Source organism: Mobula hypostoma, chromosome 6, assembly GCF_963921235.1.
Source record: "Mobula hypostoma chromosome 6, sMobHyp1.1, whole genome shotgun sequence".
In the NCBI taxonomy this organism is placed as follows: Eukaryota; Metazoa; Chordata; class Chondrichthyes; order Myliobatiformes; family Myliobatidae; genus Mobula; species Mobula hypostoma.
Genome location: NC_086102.1, coordinates 83,201,007 through 83,222,129, shown reverse-complemented (window position 1 = coordinate 83,222,129; position 21,123 = coordinate 83,201,007). Strand labels below are relative to the sequence as shown.

At 44.3% G+C, this 21,123-nt stretch overlaps 1 protein-coding gene across 1 annotated transcript; it reads right to left on the bottom strand.

Annotated features, from left to right (window-relative positions):
• Positions 1-13,669: 13,669 nt before the first annotated feature.
• LOC134348724 (putative claudin-24) lies at positions 13,670-20,901 on the bottom strand. Its single transcript, XM_063052528.1, has 3 exons — positions 20,068-20,901; positions 15,831-15,849; positions 13,670-13,674 (listed from the first exon to the last, which is right to left on the bottom strand). Exons 1-3 carry the CDS (start codon positions 20,776-20,778, stop codon positions 13,670-13,672), a joined length of 735 nt encoding a protein of 244 aa, XP_062908598.1. The 5' UTR covers positions 20,779-20,901.
• Positions 20,902-21,123: the final 222 nt, after the last annotated feature.

Here is a 21,123-nt window from a genome sequence, read left to right as displayed (position 1 = left end):
GCTTGTGTATGGACGGCTTCTCAGAGAATTCCCTGTCCAGCTGTGGAGTAGACAACCAAGCATTCCAGTCTGAGGATTACTGAGGAAGTTCAGAACGTTCAAAGTAAAATCAGCAATGCTTTGAAAATCCCTGGACACAGTGGATTAGTGCCACTAGTCAGGCAGTTTGAAGGACAGGACATGTCTGCCGAGTAACTCCAGTCCTTTTGCTCGCTGTGGCTCAGCTCAGTGCTCCAGCCTGGACCTTAACCGATAATACTGTTGGATTTTACAGTGCTGATGACATGTGTTTGAACATCTTCTGGCCCCCTAATGGAGTTATTCGATACAAAGAGGAGGTTTGAATGTGTAAGGGTGGAAAAGATGTGTACCCTTCTGGTGGGGAAAAGCAGAGAGGAGAAACAGGGGCTGTACTCACCGATAGACCCGACGGTTGTTCAATAGCGGTGGCATCAGGGGAGTGGAGTGGACGTGACCACCATATTTTGTATTTGTGGAAAAACTGGATGAGCCTTTGCAGGAAGAAGGCAGCAGGGGGGTGGGGGGTGGAATAACAATACAGATCAGTCAGCATCCGCGGAGTGAGGAAACAGGCCCAGTAGCAGTTCAGTAACCAACTGAGCTACTGTACATCAGGTAACGTCTTAAAAGAAAATCTGGTTTCACATTTTACAGACAAAAACCACAGTTTTTTTTAGATGTTTCTTTGACCGGGTTTGATGATTAGAGAAACAGTTTGGATGGCCGTTTAACTGAGAAGGCAGCTTGGAGGCAGAGGACATAGAGTGTGATAGAGTTACCTGGGATATGTCCAACCAGAGCTGATGACTAATAGGAGGTCTATATTGCAGAAACCGAGCCAGCCAGTCATTATTGGGTAGCTGGTTTTCCATCCACTGCCTATGTTGTTCCACCCCCAACCACTAGAGGTAGTCCTGCAGCAGGATGTACACAGATTCCTGGCGCATTGATTTGCTAATGTCTACGTCTGGTCATAGTGTGGTTGGCAAACCAGACCAATTTCTCAGTGAGGTTTATGCAGTTGATAAGTATATGTAATTCTTGGATATCTCTTGAAAACATGGATTAAAAGTTGGTAAACTCCCCAAAATCTGGAGAAAAAGTGTGGATCAGAGGTTGAGATTGCTCAGTACTAGTTTTACATGCTAAATCCCAAAGAGGACGCTACTCTATCCCCTCCTATAACTCCTCAAGTTCCTTGCTCTTAGGACTTACTGGACAGCTAGTGCTGGTAGAGATCAGCTGCTCTGCAGATGTGTGATGTGAATCAGTCAATGAGACCAAAGTCTGGTTTCTGTTGTCTCCTGGGTCCTTTGTTCTGGGAAAAATCATCGAGCAGTGGTCTAAATACAGGGCAATGCCTGAGGTATGAACCGAGATTGGAAATTAGTACTGCCTTGACCTTTCAACATGCTAATCTAGTTGATAATTTGTATAACTTCGTCAATAACAAATATCCTTGTTTGGTGCAGAGAGTGATTTGCATTTCTTCCCCCATTTGGCGGCAGTTCCTTGGTTCCACAAAGAACTTTCTCAGCTTTGTAGCCCCATCAGGTAAACCTCCAGTCCCACCCACTCATCCTCTTGGGAGCAGCTGAGGCATACATAGAAAGATTCCAGCTATGATGGTTGGCTTCCAGATGGAGGAGAATTTTATCAGGGATTTTGCTGTTGCCACCTCCAGTTCCATCCAAAGATCAGTTGAAAGGGGTACTGTAAGTCACAGGGAACTGAGTGAGGGAAGGTGTAAGAAAATGGTTGGATAACAGGAGAAAGGATCTGAGTGTGGGTAGAAACGGAAATTCAAAGGCTGAAAAAAGCTATTAAGAATAGTTTATGGGCTTCCTGACAGTAAGTGTGCTCATTATGAAACCAGAGGGGCATATAGTCTGGTTAATACAATAAACACAGGGAGCTTTAATCTTCATGCAGGCTGTGAAAAACAAATTTTGTTAAACTGCTGTGAAGAATGTTCATGGAAGGCATTCAGAATTGGTAGATCTAGAACTTAATGTGGAGTAGGTCATTTTGAATCAAGTAGTGTGTATTAAACAGGGTTAATTGATATCATTGTCATAAGAGCTTCTGGGAAGAGTCATTATAATGTCATAGAATTTTATATAATCTAGTTATTCAAAACCAGAAACTTGAACTGGAGCAATATGGTCATTCTGGATGAATTCTGAAATCCTCCCTCTTCCTTTTAAACATAAAGTTGGATTCCTCATTTGTAATAACAATGTGTCAATTTACTATTTTGCTAACTGCAGTTATAGCCTTTTTAAGAAGGATTTATATTCTTTAAGAGAATGTATATTGATTGAATACTAGGATTTTTGAAACAATTAGATATTCCTTATCTGCCCTCATATCTTTTAATCTGACCATAACCCTAATCCAGTTTGCATATACTGTATATATGAAAGAAATATATAATCATCAATGAGTATACATTCTCTCGAAGAGTAAAGATCTGATGGGAAATGAATGTAGCACTGCAAGTGATGTATCAGGACTAGAGGAAGGTGCTAGCAATGTTATCAAAGAGAATCATAACCTGACCAGTGAGAGGATTATAGAATTCAACAAAATATGATCAAGAAATTGATTAAAGAAAAAGTAAGTGGACGATGCGTATAAACTTGTAAGAGTCATTAAAAAAATGTAAACGATAGGAAGAGATTAATAAAATTTTGGACAAGTCTCTGCATGCCTATATGTGTTATTGTTGCTAAGGTGGAGATAGTTGGGAGTTTCAAGTTCCTAGGTATAAATGAAAGCAATAATTTCTCCTGGTTGCATAGATGTCATGGCCAAGGAAACACACCTGTGCCTCTAGTTCCTTTGGCACATTCTTGATGACCCTCAGCCATTTTTATACAGTAGATGCACTATAGAGACCATCCCATCTGGATGCATAGTGGCAACTTCTCTACCCAAGCCCGTAGGAAATTCCAGAGAGTTGTGAACACAGCACAGTCCATCCTTCCCTCCATGGACTCTGTCCACACCTCCCACTGCTTTGGGAAAGCAGCCAACATAATAAAACACCCGATCCACCCAGTCACCCTCTCTCTTCTCCTGTTTCCTATATGAAGTTTGAGAACACATACAATCAAGCTCATGGATAACTTGTATAAGACCTATGTGCCAAAGATGAACTGTTGATCTCTCAATCTACCTGGCTATGGCTGTTGCACTTTCATTTTCCACTGTGCTGCATTTTCTCTGCACTGTAGTGGTATATTCCACGTTCTGTGTTGCTTTACCCTTTGTACTTCCTTGATGTACCTATGTTTGGAATGATCTTGACGCAAGCCAAACAAAGATTTTCACTGTAACTCGGTACACGTGACAATAATGAAATCATTAACAATGAACAATTAATTATTAATCCTTCTGGTGTCTCAGTCACCAATGTTGTGGGCAGTAACTGATCAGGATTGGAATGTCCTCTGTTCGAGTAGTGAGCAGACCTCAAGATGATGCATGACCTGCCCTTCACCATAGCTTCAGGTCTTGTAGCACTAGCCAAATGGACAATGTTGAGGGAGATGGGTGGAGATAGAAACATAGAAATATAGAAAATAGGTGCAGGAGTAGGCCATTCGGCCCTTCGAGCCTGCACCGCCATTCAGTACAATCATGGCTGATCATCCACTGCAGAACCCTGTACCTGCTGTCTCTCCATACCCCCGATCCCTTTAGCCACAAGGGCCATATCCAACTCCCTCTTCAATATAGCCAATGAACTGGCCTCAACTGTTTCCTATGGCAGAGAATTCCACAGATTCACCACTCTCTGTGTGAAGAAGTTTTTCCTCATCTCAGTCCTAAAAGGCTTCCCCTTTATCTTCAAACTGTGACCTCTTGTTCTGGACTTCCCGAACATCGGGAACAATCTTCCTGCATCTAGCCTGTCCAATCCCTTTAGAATTTTATATGTTTCAATATTCTAAATTCCAGTGAGTATAAGCCTAGTCGATCCAGTCTTTCATCATATGAAAGTCCTGCCATTCTGAGAATCAATCTGGTGGACCTTCTTTGTACTCCCTCTATGGCAAGAATGTCTTTCCTCAGATTAGGATACCAAAACTGCACACAATACTCCAGGTGTGGTCTCACCAAGGCCTTGTACAACTGCAGTAGTACCTCCCTGCTCCTGTACTCGAATCCTCTCGCTATAAATGCCAGCATACCATTTGCCTTTTTCACCGCCTGCTGTACCTGCATGCCCACTTTCAATGACTGGTGTATAATGACACCCAGGTCTCGTTGCACCTCCCCTTTTCCTAATCGGCCACCATTCAGATAATAATCTGTGTTCCTGTTCCTGCCACCAAAGTGGATAACCTCACATTTATTCACATTAAATTGCATCTGCCATGAATTTGCCCACTCACCTAACCTATCCAAGTCACCCTGCATCCTCTTAGCATCCTCCTCACTGCTAACACTGCCGCCCAGCTTTGTGTCATCCGCAAACTTGGAGATGCTGCATTTAATTTCCTCGCCTAAGTCATTAATATATATTGTAAACAACTGGAATGGGATCTTTGACTGTATGTGTTCATTATGCCTTCTGTCTCTGCAGGAAATTGCTAAGCTCTTTGAATGCTCATGGCAGACACACTTAATGCAGCTGTTCGGAGCAGAAACACAGGCCTACTGTGAGGCCCTGAGCAACAGCGGCTTCTTTTCTGCAATGGTGTGGCTGTGCAGAGTATGGATATCACTCCTGGTGTCTCCTCCTCTCTCTCTCTAAATGAGCAGTTCTTTATGGATGTTTGGTGGTGATCCACCTGTGAGGATGGCATAAAGCACCCACTGATGGTGCTGCAGCTCCATTCAGCACTTCAGTGAGGAATGTAACCATAAGACCATAAGCTATAGGACTCTGCCCATCCAGCCTGCTCTCCCATTCAGTCATAGGCTGATCCATTTCTTCCAGTCATCCCCACTCCTCTGCCTTCTCCTCATACCCTTTGATGCCCTGGCTAATCAAGAACCTATCTATCTCTGCCTTAAATGCACCTTAAATACTTGGCCTCCACAGTCGCTTGTGGCAACAAATTCCACAGATTTACCACCCTCTGACTAAAGTAATTTCTCCGCGTCTCTGTTCTAAATGGACATCTTTCAATCCTGAAGTCATGCTCTCTTGTCCTAGACTCCTCTACCATGGGAATAACATTGCCATATCTAATCTGTTCAGGCCTTTTAACATTCGGAATGTTTCTATGAGATCCCCCCTCATTCTCCTGAACTCCAGGGAAATGCTGCCAGACGTTCCTCATATGGTAACCCTTTCATTCCTGGAATCATTCTCGTGAATCTTTTCTGAACCCTCTCCAATATCAGTATGTCCTTTCTAAAATAAGGAACCCAAAACTCCACACAATGCCAACATTGCATTCTCCTTCGCCACCGACTCAACCTGAAGGTTAACCTTTAGGGTATCCTGCACAAGGACTCCTAAGTCCCTTTGCATCTCTGCATTTTGAATTCTGTCCCCATGTAAATAATAGTCTGCCCATTTTTTTCTTCCACCGAAGTGCATGACCATACACTTTCCAACATTGTATTTCATTTGTCACTTCTTTGCTCAATCCCCTAAACTATCTAAGTCTCTCTGCAGGCTCTCTGTTTCCTCAACACTACCCGCTCCTCCACCTATCTTTGTATTATCGGCACATTTAGCCACAAATCCTTTAATCCCATAGTCCAAATCATTGACATACATCGTAAAAAGCAGCGGTCCCAACACTGACCCCTGTGGAACTCCACTGGTAACCGCATCCCTTTATTCCCACTCTCTGTTTTCTGCCGATCAGCCATTGCTCCACCCATGCTAGTAACTTCACTGTAATTCCATGGGCTCTTACCTTGCTAAGCAGCCTCATGTGCGGCACCTTGTCAAAGGCCTTCTGAAAATCCAAGAACACCACATCCACTACATCTCCTTTGTCTACCCTGCTTGTAATTTCCTCAAGAAATTGCAGTACGTTAGTCAGGCAGGATTTGCCTTTCAGGAAACCATGCTGGCTTTGACCTATCTTGTCATGTGCCTCCAGGTACTCCGTAATCTCATCCCTAACAATCAATTCCAACAATTTCCCAACCACTGATGTCAGGCTAACAGGTCTATTGTTTCCTCTCTGCTGCCTCCCACCCTTCTTAAATAGTGGAGTAACATTTGCAATTTTCCAGTCATCCGGTACAATGCCAGAATCTATCAATTCTTAAAAGATCATTGTTAATGCCCCCGCAATCTCTCCAGCTTCTTTCTTCAGAACCCGAGGGTGTATTCCATCAGGTCCAGGAGATTTATCCACCCTCAGACCATTAAGCTTCCTGAGCACCTTCTCAGTCGTAATTTTCACTGTATATACTTCACTTCCCTGACACTCTTGAATGTCCGGTATACTGCAAATGTCTTCCACTGTAAAAACTGATGCAAAATATGCAATCAGTTCCTCTGCCATCTCTGCATCTCCCATTACAATATCTCCAGTGTCATTTTCTAATGGTCCTATATCTACCCTCAACTCTCTTTTACCCTTTATATACTTAAAAAAGCTTTCAGTATGGTTAGTTGCCAGCTTCCTTTCATAATATATCTTTTCCTTCCTAATGACCTTCTTAGTTTTCTTCTGCAAGTTTTTAAAAGCTTCCCAATCCTCTATCTTCCCACTAGCTCTGACTTCCTTGTATGCCCTCTCTTTTGCTTTTACTTTGGTTCTGACTTCACTTGTCAGCCACGATAGTGTCTTTCTTCCATTCGAAAATTTCTTCTTACTTGGAATATATCTGTCTTGCACTTTTGCCATTTTTCACAGAAACTCCAGCCATTGCTGCTCTGCTGTCCTTCCTGCTAGTGTCTCTTTCCAGTCAACCTTGGTCAGTTCCCCTCTCATGCCATTGTAATTTCCTTTATTCCACTGAAATACCAACACATTGGAATTTAGTTTCTCCTTCTCAAAGTTCAAAGCGAACTCAATCATATTGTGATCACTGTTCCCTAAGGGTTCCTTAACCTTAAGCTCTCTTATCACCTCCTGATCATTGCACAACACCCAATCCAGCACAGCTGATCCCCTAGTGGGCTCAACAACAAGCTGTTCTAAAAAGCCATCCCTTAGACATTCTACAAATTCTCTCTCGAGGTCCAGTACTGGCTTGGTTTTCCCAAACCACTTTCATGTTAGAATCCCCAATGATTATCATGGTATTGCCCTTGAGACACACCTTTTCCATCTCCTGCTGTAATTTGTAATCCACATCCCAGCTGCTGTTTGGAGGCCTGTATCCACCTGCCATTAGGGTTCTTTTACACCTGTCATTTCTTAACTCAATCCACAGAGACTCTCCACCTTCCGATCCTATGGCATCCCTTTCTAATGATTTAATATTGTTTCTTACACACAGGTCCACACCATCCTCTCTGCCTACTAACCTATCTTTCCAATACACCGTATATCCTTGGACGTTCAGCTCCCAATGGCAGCCATCCTTTAGCCAAGTTTCAGAGATGGCCACAATGTCATACTTGCCAATCTGTAGCTAAATTTCAAGATTGTCCATTTTATTTTTTATGCTGCATGCACTCAAATATAACATTTTCAGTCCAGTATTCGTTGCTTTCTGTTTTAACTGAACCACGCCTCTATTGCCCTGTAACTCATCCCACCGGCCGTGATTATGCCTCTTCTCCTGCCTGTCCTTTCTATCATTTCTTTCTTGCTATCTTTGATTTATTTCTGATTTTCCCTTCCTCAGTCCTATCACTCCGGTTCCCATCCCCCACCAAATTAATTTAAACCCTCCCGAATAGACCTATTAAACCTGCCAGCTAGGATATTGGACCCCTTTGGGTTCAGGTGTAACCTGTCCTTCTTGTGCAGGTCGTACCTCCCCCAGAAGTTGCCCCAATGATCCAGGAACCAGAAGCCCTGCCCCCTACACCAGTCTCTCAGCCATGTATTAATATACCTGATCATGCTATTCTTTTGCTTGTTAGCACGTGTCACAGGTAGCAATCTACCTATTACTACCCTGATTACTACCTGATTACTACCTGAGATTACTACCCTGGAGGTCCTGCTTTTCAGCTTCCTAGTCAACTCCCTGAATTCTCTCTTCAGGACCTCCTGCTTTTTTCTACCTACAGTATGTCATTGGTACCAACGTGTATCAAGACTTCTGGCTGTTCACCCTCTCCCTTCAGAATACTCTGCACCTGATCCGAGACATCCCATACCCTGGCATCTGGGAGGCAACACACCATATGGATATCTCTATCAGGCTGACAGAACCTCCTGTCTGTACCACTCACTATGGAATTGCCTACGACTACCGCATTCCTCACCTTCTTCTCTCCCTTCTGCACCATGGAACCAGGCTCAGTGCCAGAGACCCAATCACCATGGTCGTCCTCTGTCAGGTCATCCCCCTCAACAGCATCCAAAATGAGATAATGATTACTGAGGGGGATGGTCAGAGGGGAGATCTCTACTATCTAAGCTTTTCCCTTCGCTTCCCCGACAGTCACCTACTTATCTAATTCCTGCAGCTGTGGGGTGACTAACTCCTGTAGCTCTTATCTATCTCCTGCTCACTCTCCCTAATAAGCTGTAGGTCATCAAGCCACAGCTCCAGATCCCTAACACGGTCTCTCAGAAGCTGCATCTCGGTGCACCTGGTGCAGATGTGGCCATCAGGGAGGCTGGAAGATTCCCAGGATTCCCACATCTGACACCCAGAGCAAAGTACTAATCCTAACTAACAACAAGTAACGTCAAGTAAGAAAACAGCAAAGACAATTGACAAATACTTTGTGTCAATCTTGATAGAAGAAAGCACAAAATTCATTCAGAAAAGAACAAGTGACTGTAAGTATAGTGAGGCTGAGGAAGCAAAAATAGTATTGGAGACTATGAATTCCCTGCACTTGCTAGTTATGAAAGATGAACTGCATTTGCTTTGATCTCCTAGAACTTGCTAGATTTACAAGTAGCCCACAGGTATGGGAAGTAACCAATTTAATGGCAGCACATTTTTGAGACATCTGGGAGAAGGACAATAAATAATTCTCTCTTGGTTCCTAGCTTTCCTTCTGCCAGCTTTCTCAAAACCTTGCTAAGAGTAACGGAAGAGATGTTTGGATGTGTTATGAGGATAGTGATGACAGCCCACATACATGCAGTATGTTCGTGGTCTTCTGCTGCTGTAGTCCATCCACTTCAAGGTTTGATGTGTTGTGCATCCAGAGATGCTCTTCTGTACACTACTGTTGTAACATGTGGTATTTTTAATTACTGTCACCTTCCTGTTAGTTTGAACCAGCATGACCATTCTTCTCTGACCGCTCTCATTAACAAGGCATTTTTGCTCTCTGCACCATTCTCTGTAAACTCTTGAGTTTGCCATGCCTGAAAATCCCAGGAAACCAGCAGTTTCTGAGATCCTCAAACCATCCCATCTGGCACCAATAATCTTCTAGAGTCAAAATCACTTGGATCACATTTCTTCACCATTTTCATGTTTGGTCTGAACAACAACTGAACCTCATGACCATGTCCACATGCCTTCATGCATTGAGTTGCTGCCACATGAATGACTGATTAGATATTTGCATTTAACACACAGATTTACAAATTTACCTAATAAAGCAGCCACTAAGTGTAGAAAATATAAGATATATATAACATCCTTTCATTTTTCTGCTGATGCTCCAGAATTGTTTAATAGTGAAGAAGTCCAGCCCTTGAATCTCATTTATACATGATGTGGGTGTTGATTGGTGAAAGCAAATGCTGACATGAGTTACACTCTCAATGAGAGCAGGGTGTATTACTGAGGCTTTATAATATGGACAGACCATATTTGGAATATTGTGAGTAAACATGGGCCCTGTGTCTCAGGAAGGATGTGTTGGCCCTGGAGAGGGTCCCTAAAAGGTTCACAAGAATGATCCCAGGAGTGAAAGGATTAACACATGAGGAACTTTTGATATCTCTGGGCCTTTCTCAATGGAGCTTATAAGACCATAAGACCATAGGACAAAGGAACAGAAGTCAGCCATTCGGCCCATCGAGTCTGCTCCGTCATTTTATCATGAGCTGATCCATTCTCCCATTTAGTCCCACTCCCCCGCCTTCTCACCATAACCTCTGATGCCCTGGCTACTCAGATACCTATCAATTTCTGCCTTAAATACACCCAGTGACTTGGCCTCCACTGCCATCCATGGCAACAAATTCCATAGACTCACCACCCTCTGGCTAAGAAAAGGATGAAAGGCAATCTCATTAAAACCTAATGGATACTGAAAAGCCTGGATAGAGTGGCTGTAGAGAGGATGTTTCCATTAGTAGGAGAATATAGAAATTGAGAGCAGGGCCACAGAATAAAGGAGATATCCTTTTATAACTGAAATGAGAGGAATTTCTTCATCCAGAAGACTGTGACTCTGTGGAATTCATTGTCACAGAGGGCCGTCACTGAGGCCATTTGATGTTTTTAAGACAAAGAATGATAGGATCTTGATTGGTAAGGTGATTAACAGTTATAGTGAAAAGAATGCGATTGAAAACAAAATTCACCTCCGGTGGAGCAGACTTAATGGGCCGAATGGCTCAATTCTATTCCTATATTGTGCAGTCTTATGAATCCCAAAGCTTCAAAACTCAATGCTTTACAATAAAGCAACACACTAAAAATGCTGGAGGAACTCAGCAGGTCAGACAGCATCTATGGAAATGAATAAACAGTCGATGTTTCGGACTGAGAAGGAAGGGGGAAGATGCTGGAATAAAAAGGTGGGGGGAAAGAGGCTAGCTATAAGGTGATAGGTGAAGCCAGGATGGGTGGGAAAGGTCAAGGGCTGAAGAAGAAAGGGTCTCAGCCCAAAATGTCAGCAGTTTATCCTTTTATCCTCCAGCATGTTGTGTGTGTTGCTTTGGATTTCCAGCATCTGCAGATTTTCCCGTGTTTATGCTTTACAATAAAGTTTAATTTATTAATATTCAAGTATTAATGAGTCATAATCAATAGATGAAACTGCTAAATGATTTACTGGTCACAGCCTCCACCTGTATCAGAGGATTCACGTTTTTTCTACACAGGAACACAGCACATTAGCTATGGTAAACAACAGGAATTCTGCAGATACTGGAAATTCAAGCAACATACATCAAAGTTGCTGGTGAACGCAGCAGGCCAAGCAGCATCTATAGGAAGAGGTGCAGTCGACGTTTCAGGCCGAGACCCTTCGTCAGGACTAACTGAAGGAAGAGTGAGTAAGGGATTTGAAAGCTGGAGGGGGAGGGGGAGATCCAAAATGATAGGAGAAGACAGGAGGGGGAGGGATAGAGCCGAGAGCTGGACAGGTGATAGGCAAAAGGGGATACGAGAGGATCATGGGACAGGAGGTCCGGGAAGAAAGACAAGGGGGGGGGTGACCCAGAGGATGGGCAAGAGGTATATTCAGAGGGACAGAGGGAGAAAAAGGAGAGTGAGAGAAAGAATGTGTGCATAAAAATGAGTAACAGATGGGGTACGAGGGGGAGGTGGGGCCTTAGCGGAAGTTAGAGAAGTCAATGTTCATGCCATCAGGTTGGAGGCTACCCAGACGGAATATAAGGTGTTGTTCCTCCAACCTGAGTGTGGCTTCATCTTTACAGTAGAGGAGGCCGTGGATAGGCATGTCAGAATGGGAATGGGATGTGGAATTAAAATGTGTGGCCACTGGGAGATCCTGCTTTCTCTGGCGGACAGAGCGTAGATGTTCAGCAAAGCGGTCTCCCAGTCAGCGTCGGGTCTCACCAATATATAAAAGGCCACATCGGGAGCACCGGACGCAGTATATCACCCCAGTCGACTCACAGGTGAAGTGATGCCTCACCTGGAAGGACTGTTTGGGGCCCTGAATGGTGGTAAGGGAGGAAGTGTAAGGGCATGTGTAGCTCTTGTTCCGCTTACACGGATAAGTGCCAGGAGGGAGATCAGTGGGGAGGGATGGGGGGACGAATGGACAAGGGAGTTGTGTAGGGAGCGATCCCTGTGGAATGCAGAGAGAGGGGGGGAGGGAAAGATGTGCTTAGTGGTGGGATCCCGTTGGAGGTGGCGGAAGTTACGGAGAATAATATGTTGGACCCGGAGGCTGGTGGGGTGGTAGGTGAGGACCAGGGGAACCCTATTCCTAGTGGGGTGGTGGGAGGATGGAGTGAGAGCAGATGTACGTGAAATGGGGGAGATGCGTTTAAGAGCAGAGTTGATAGTGGAGGAAGGGTATTAGCTATGGTATTCAGTTAGAGCATCGCTAAAGTATCCCTTGCCCATCCGGGACGTCAGGACTTCTCCGGCTATGGCTCCCTCACTTGCGACCTCCACTACTAAACAGTTCAAAGGCAGCAGGTGCATGGGAACACCAGCCCCTGCAGGTTCCCCCCAAGTCACGCGCCTTCCCGACGTCAATGATAGTCATTGCCACTGGTTCGAAATTGTAGACTGTACTACGCATCAGCACTGTGGCAAATCCTCCACTGAAAGGACTGAACTGGTTCAAGCAGGTGACCAATCACCACCCTCTGGCAATGGGTCTCGGAGTCCAGCGGTCACAGAGTGCAGGCTGGGAAGAGTGAAGGTGACTGTATATTACAAACATGAGAAAACCTGGTGATGCTGGAAATCCAAAGCAACACACACAAAATGCTGGAGGAACTCAGCAGGCCAGGCAGCCTCTGTGGAAAAGAGTATAGTCAATGTTTCAGGCTGAGGCCCTTCATCAGGCCTGAAACATTAAGTAATAAATGGGAGGGGAGGAGAAGATGGCGGCATGACGCAGCGTGCGCGGCCGCTCCGAATGATATCGTATTTGTTAAATAGGGGCCATGCACAATCCTGATTTGGTGGAGACAAACGTGAAGAAGCACGGAGGAACATCTGGAGAAACTTCTGAAATGTCTGCTTTACTGCCGCTGCTACTGTGTGATCGAGAATCTCCGGAGGGGAAAGCCTCAAATCCTCGACTTTGCCTATTGCCTGTTGCCAGGGCCAGGGTCGAAGTGCTCGGCAGAGATGATGCTCGGTGCTCGATGTCGGAAGGCTGGTCAGAGGCTCGAAGTTTTCGGACAGACTCAGAGTCGGACTGTGGTCGGGTGCTTCCAGGATGTTGCATCGGCAAGTTTGCGGTGCTGGAAGCTCATAGCAGGGAGAGTTTTCTTCCTTCAACCGTCTGCGTCAGATGATGGGACTTTTGAGAGACTTTGAGACTTTTTTTTACCGTGCCTATGGTCTGTTCTTCATTAAATTACGGTATTGCTTTGCACTGGTGTAACTATATGTTATAATTATATGGCTTTTGTCAGTTTTTTTAATCTTGGTTTGTCTTGTGTTTCTGTGATATCATTCTGGAGGAACAAATTGTATCATTTCTTAATGTATGCATTACTAAATGACAATAAAAGAGGACCACGTGTCCTCATAATCTAATCTAATCTAATCTATTTACTCTTTTCCATAAATGCTGCCTGGCCTGCTGGATTCCTCCAGCATTTTGTGTGTGACTGTATATCATTTCATTTAAGTTAATAGTTAATAAGCTAATAGTCAAACTTGGGTAGTTTAAAATTAAACCAGCAAACACTCAGGCTGCAAATATGGGAGGAGTAACAGAGATAACTAACATTTAAGATTGAAGACCCATTTGTAATTGTAATTGTGACCATTTCAATGATCCTTACCTAACTTTACCAGAGCTGTTTGAATGGATAAAACAGGAGACGAGGGTATGGTTTTCAACAGTGTGGGCTTTGACGAGTGCACGTTTTTTCATTACACTTACGCCAGTAGACAGGGCTAGTAATTTTCATGCTTAAATCATTGCAAGCTGATTTAGCTAACCCTTGCTGTTTTGAGTTGTCAGGCAAAAAAACAGTACCTCGATTAGGGACCACCCCGCCTCCTTTGTGACCTTTGCATCATCACAGTACCGCCTTTGGTTGACAGAGTGATGTTGGTGCCAGGTGGGTAGGTGGCTGGTGAGTATTTTCAAATTGTTGTCATTAATGTAAAGTGTGGCAACACATTGGACCAGATTTCAAGGTTCTTTTCCAAATTACAAGCATAGCAGGTGTACTCCAGCCTTTGTGCCGTGTGGGAACTCTGGGACACTCCTTGTGCTTTGTTGTTAGGGTGTCTGGCATAGGCCTCCATTTTGGCCAACTTGAGTGTTGGGTTCTGAGCGTGAGTGCTGCCTAGAGGAACTTTGGCACCTTCAGGAAGCTGCAAATTATGTGGATAGCAGGTTTTTAGAAGTGGTCACTGTTGTGCATTTAATATCTCAGTAATATTTTAATAATATTGTAAATATATTACTTGATTAAATGTTCTTTGTTGCTTACATAATGCATTGTGGGTTAAATGTAAAAGTAAGTAAATGGCATACAGCATCACTCCACATGATATGTGCGTCTTGCTTAAAGTACAAACCAAACTAATATGTCATTCCTGGTTCTGTGATTTTGCTTTCAGTTAGTTTAATGTTTTGGAGTTAAAAAACATGACAGCGATGATGAGGTTTTTTAAAAAAAAAGAACCCAAGATGAAACACACTGAGACCTTTGAGTTTAAAAAAAAGCTCAGCAAGAAATGGTTGAGTGAAAAAAAAGCATGTGTCCATTCAGAAGGGAGAGAGAGAGCGAACATGGTCAAGTTTAAAAGAAAAGGCAGGAAATTTACAGATTCATGGTTTCGGAAGCAGTGAGTATTGGGTGATAATAATCATAACTAATACAGATGGATTGATATTATTTCAGTATGAACAGGATCACGGAGTAAAGAGCAGGCTGGTCTTTGTACACCTTCATAAAACAGCTGGAATACCTCGTATGATTCTGGTCACCACACTGTTGCCCCGGAGAAGGTGCAGTGCAGATTCACTCGGATGTTGCCTAAGATTAAGCCTTTCCATCACAAGGAGTACTGGGTTTGTTTCCTTTGGAGCAGAAAATGCTGAGGGGGAATCAGATGGAGATTACAAACTAGTTAAAGTGTAAATAGTAAACATGTCCCAAAAGAAGAGGAACCTAAAACTAGGGGGCATAGAACCACGGTAAAGGGTAAGAAGATTACAGGGGAATTGAGAGGATATGGAGAGTCTGCAGAGAGATATAGATAGGTTAAGTGCGTGGGCAAGGGTCTGGCAGATGGAGTACAATGTTGGTAAATACGAGGTCATCTGCTTTGTAAGGATAAATGGAAGATCAGATTATTATGTAAATAGTAAAAGATTGCAGCATGCTATTGTGCAGAAGGACTTAGGAGCGCTTGTGTATGAATTCACAAAAGGTTTGTTTGCACGTGCAGCAGGTATCAAGAAGACAAATGGATTGTTGGCCTTCATTGCTAGAGGGATTGAATTTAAGAGCAGAGAGGTTATGCTGCTACTGGTGAGGCCACATCTGGAGTACTGCGTGTGGTTCTGGTCTCCTTACTTGAGGCAGGATATACTGGCTTTGGAGGTGGTGCAGAGGAGGTTCACCAGGTTGATTCCTGAGATGAGGGGGTTAGACTATGAGGAAAGACTGAGTCGCCTGGGACTGTACTCGCTGGAATTCAGGATGAGAGGAGATTTTATAGAAACATATAAAATTATGAAAGGGATCGATATGATAGAGGCAGGAAAGTTGTTTCCACTGGTAGGTGAGACTAGAACTAGGAGACAAAGTCTCAAGATTTGGGGGAATAGATTTAGGATGGAGATGGGGAGGAACCTCTTTTCCCGGAGAGTGGTGAATCTGTGGAACTCTCTGCCCGAGTGAAGCAGTGGAACCTACCTCGGTAAATATATTTAAGAGAAAGTTGGATAGATTTATGCATAGTAGGGGAATTAAGGGTTATGGGGAAATGGCAGGTAGTGGAGATGAGTCCATGGTCAGATCAGCCATGATCTTATTGAATGGCGGAGTAGGCTGGATGGAGTAGCTGGAATCCAGAGCACAGCCTGAGAGAGTGGTGGAAGCAGATACACTCAGAACACTTAATAAATATCCAGAAGGGCACGTGTATTGCCAAAGCACAGAAGGCTCTGCACCACATGCTGGTAAATGGGATTCGTACAGAGAGACATCCATTATTTCTGGTCAGCATGGACATGGTGCTCTGAAGAGCCTGTTTTTTTGCTGTATGACTTTCTGACAATTGGTAAAGGGCAGGAGAGGCTGTACCTGGCAGGAATGTTGAGATGCTGGGAAATGAGAAAACGAAAACAAAACCCCTTTGCTCTGTCTGATAATCATGCCTTGACCTAGCCAAAGGCAATCTCACTCCAGCAAGGCTCAATGGACCCTCAACAAGACTGAAGAATCATGCACTTCCACTACATGTGGAATAATGTTTCCTGATTTTTTTTTCTCCTTTTATCCTTCCCAGTTTAACATTGCACCAACTCATCAGGAACTTGGCAATGAAGGAAGCAGTTCCTCGGTCTCCACCTTTGCAACCGTTTTGTTTCAGAACCATCTGAATCAGATGAGCACCCAACTTTCTGTATGTCATGTTGAAGTGGTGCATATGACACTGCATTTTAAAGCACTCTTTTAGAATCAATATTTACTTCCATTTTTGACATTGCCTCACTGTTAGGAAGTGAAGGCAGAGAGTGAGCATTTGGGATGTTGAGCACTTTGTGTCTGTGCAGCAGGAGCACCCAGGGGCCCTATGGAAGCAGTGTATCACCTCCTACCCACGGCACTCCCACCTGGACGAGTCTGCAGTTCCCACACTGGCCTGGAATCCCCAGCACTAGAATGGAAGCAAACCACCGTTGATCGTGACAACCGCTAAAGAGTTGGTTATGGTTTCCAGCAAGAACTGTCAATGCTGAAATCAAGGCAATGTCTCCCTTTGTAGTACTGGCAGAGTGCTGCAGTATTGCTTTTGAATGAGTTGCTGAATTAATGCCCGGGGGTAGATGTAAAAGGTAGTATTTCAGGGAAGAGCATGTTGTTGTCCCTGTGGTCCTGGTCAAATGAGTCATTAAAGAGACTGCTTATCATCACATTTGCCACTTGTAGGAGATTGCTTTGTACAACTGCAAATACAAAATAACGACACTTCAGAAAAAAAAACAATTATCTGGCAGTGAATTATTTGGGTTTGCCCCAGGTTGTGCAAGGTTCCATATAAAAACGGGATTTTCTTCACCTCACTAAAGAAGGCCACTGCCATCTCACTGATATCGATCACAAACTTGACTGATAGTCCAGGGGCATAAACGCCACCTCTTTCTGCACTGCACATTTATAGCCAGGAAATTAATCCTGGTGCTTTGTAGATGCCAATATTGTGGAAACGCTTCATCAGTAGTCTAGTCCTCACCTCCAATCACAAACCCCTTTTTTGGATTCTGAGGTAAAAGTAGGTTCTGGTTGTGTTAACTTTCTTGAAGGGTATCTGGCAGGGCTACAGTGACAGGATGGTTTGGGGAAGAGTTTAGAGCTTTGGCAGATAAAAGCACAGCCAACGGCAGTAGAGTGATTAAAAATGGGGACGGTCAGGAGATTCACACCACACACTAGGGACTTGAAGTACTCCTTCCAAAATGGCCTGTAGAAATCACCTGAAGAAATAAGTCAGCGGAGAGGTTTGATGTGGAACAACAACGTGCATTTACATGGTAATTGTGATGTAGAATCTATCATCACAGGATAGCCTGCAGGACCATCATAGCACAAAGTTGGGAGATATTGGGACTGATAACCAAAGGAAAGAGGTGGCGCATCAGATTTAAAGAGAAGACACAAAAGGCAGATATGCCACAAATAATCTGCTGGAAGAATTCAGGAAGTCGAGCAAAATTGTTGGGGGGGGCGCGTGTGAGAGGAGAGATAGATTTAATAAGGGGAAACAGAGCACAACTATTGCCTCCTGACTGGGGGAAATTCTCCCATAACGAGCTAGGCCATTCAGAATGAATTCAGCAAGCATTTCTCCACAGAAAGGGTTGTGTCCATCTGGAATGCTTCTGACATTTGTAGTGCTGGGAATCTACTGTAAAGATAATGACAGAGCTTAATCAATCTACTTTATTGGAGACTCAAGACTTACAGAGGATGAGTAGATTTTCCATGCACAAAGCTGATCTTAATTTCTTCCATCTCTTCTACGGTAACAAACCCATGTGACACCAAAATGGTAGGTATTGCAACAGCCACGAACAGGAGGAAATCTGCAAATGCTGGAATTTCAAGCAACACACATAAAAATTGCTGGTAAACGCAGTAAGTCAGGCAGCATCTCTAGGAAGAGGTACAGTCGAAGTTTCAGGCTGAGACCCTTCGTCAGGACTAACTGAAAGAAGGGATAGTAAGAGATTTGGAAGTGGGAGGGGGAGGGGGAGATCCGAAATGATAGGAGAAGACGGGGCGGGGGGAGGGGGGAAGCCCAGAGGATGGGCAAGGAGTATATTGAGAGGGACAGAGGAAGAAAAAAGAGAGAGAGAGAAAAAAATAATAATAATAATAAATGATTAAATAACAGATGGGGTATGAAGGGGAGGTGGGGCATTAACCGAAGTTAGAGAAGTCAATGTTCATGCCATCAGGTTGGAGGCTACGCAGATGGAATATAAGGTGTTGCAGCAGCTTGTACTTGTTCATGAGGCACTGATTGTTAATTATGCTAAAATGTGCATAAAGTAACACAAGACACCCTTGGGTAGCAAGTGTGTTGGCTCAGAAATACCATCACTGCTTCTGGATGATGAAGGTAAAGATTCAGCTCCCACTCAAGGCTGTCCTGGTGAGTGCAGAGCGAAAGGTAACAAACGGCTTGAGTTTATGACTGTGTTGTACTTATCAGCAAGTTGCTGGGATCGATTAACAGAGTCTGGTACAGGACAGGTTAACGGCACCAAAGTAAGAGAAAATGGGCTCCTTTTTTTTTGAAACACTGCATACCACTTGAAGCAAAGATCAAACCAAAGCAGGACAGTTATCAAGTATGCTTGCCCTGGAAATGAAATCACAGCATAACACAATACAATTTCTGTGAAAATTAAGACAGCAATGACAATCAGTAATGAACAGTATGGATTTCTCAGTCAAAAACAGTTCTGTTCTTGATCACACAGTGAGGCTCATGTGTAACGCACAGAGGATTCTGGATGGATGGACCAGCATCTGACGATATGGAAAGCTTGTTTAGATGGAGTATTTGAGATGGAATGGCACTCGTAGTCCTGTGGAAATGTGCTTGGGACCATTTCCTGTGTGGTCTTCACTGAGGAGCATATCCTGAGCTGGTTCTTCGGTTAATTAGATAGTGGGTCATCTTGAACCCTTCCACACATCACATCCCCAATGGTACTGACCCCTTTGCAGCATCTCCTCCTACCTCTTATTCATCCCAGCAATCAACCAACCGGACCCACAGGCAGTAGACACCCACACCTATTCAATTCTCAATCCCCCACCCGCACCCCACACCCACCATGCACTCTAACCACATAACCACCAATCCTACCCCCGATGCCCAGAGCAATGACTGTAGCTCTTTGACCTGCTGACCGACACCTCCAAACAACAGAGGCACGCTCCCCTCACCCCTGAACTGCTGCTAACCAATGCTCACCCCCCCTCACTTCTGATCCCTAATGTTCATTCTTCCTCACCCCCCCATACCCACCCCTCCCCCCCAACCCTGGCCACGATTTCCAACAGAGTTGGAACAACTCAGAGGGGAAAAACTTACCTTGGTCAAGGCTGATTCAGTAGCATCCAATGCTTTGGAGCTCGGATGCTACTGAATGTCCAAGTCGTGGACCCTCACCAAAGTGGTGGCTGGCCCATTGTGCAGAGGCAGGTTAGTGTGCCATTACAAACTATGAGAAAGCTTAGGCTAACTACATGGTGAAGGAAACTACATTTATACTTAGACGTACTCAACTTTATACCACAGTTGTCTCTGTCTCCTTCTGGTGCGTAGTGGCGGCTTCAGCTGATCTTTGCTCTTGGGGTTTCTGCAGCAGCACTGGGAACTGATTAGCAGAACACCACCGGACAACAGTAGAAAGCCACTAGCCCAACCAACAAACAAAGCCTGACCAAACTCCCAACGTGGGACAAAATCAGGGATATCGGTCGCCCAGAACTTCATGACTGTCAAGTGGGCGATATAGGACACTGGAAAGAGGGTCATAACTCCAGCCAGAACAGAGAGCACTCCACCGCTGATCGTTAACCTCTCCTTTTTGTCATTGTTATCTCCACAGCAGGTGACAGAATTCGATCCGGACAGGGAGAGCAGCAGGCTCAACAAGCCAAGGGCAATGGACGTGCACATGAAGCTTCGAGCCAGCTGGATGTTCTCCGGCAGATTGAAGAGACTGTCATATGCCTTGCATTGGACTGATCCTTCATCCTGAGCAACACACGTCTCCCAGATTCCAATGGAGAATTGCTCAGATAATATTATGTCATTATTCATTGTCATCCAATCACGCAGCACCGTGGTTGCCAAGCAGCCCATCCACCCAAGGAAGGAGATGCAAAACCCTACACATTGACACATGCAAATTCCTGACTTCATCCTGTTGTCGCTGTGTTGAATGAAGGGCTCAGTAGCAGCTAAGATACTGGGTCCTGCAATGTGTGATTCAATGTCAGTGTGCATCGGCTCCCTCTTGTTAGACGACAGCTTTCCTTGAACTCCAATCAGAGGAGCTGGACTGAGGTCCCTGGGGGCTCTTGACATTTCTTCTTTACTACTTCTACTGTGTGTACATACGGAGTGACTTCCAAAGGAGTGGCAGATCTGCAATCAACAGAAGATATTGGCTTTTAAAACATTGCATTTGCTTGAAGTAACTTTGTAAGATTAATCTGGAGACTGTTTAAATTCTGTGCATCAGAGAAGATTTCAAAGACAAAGTCAAGTTTATTGTCACACTCACAACACGCTGGAGGAACTCAGCAGGTCAGGCAGCATCCGTGGAAACGATCAGTCAACATTTCGGGCCAGAACCCTTCGTCAGGATTGATGAGGGAGTTACACTTCAACTCTGCTTCCCATTCCCATTCAGGTATGTCCATACATGGC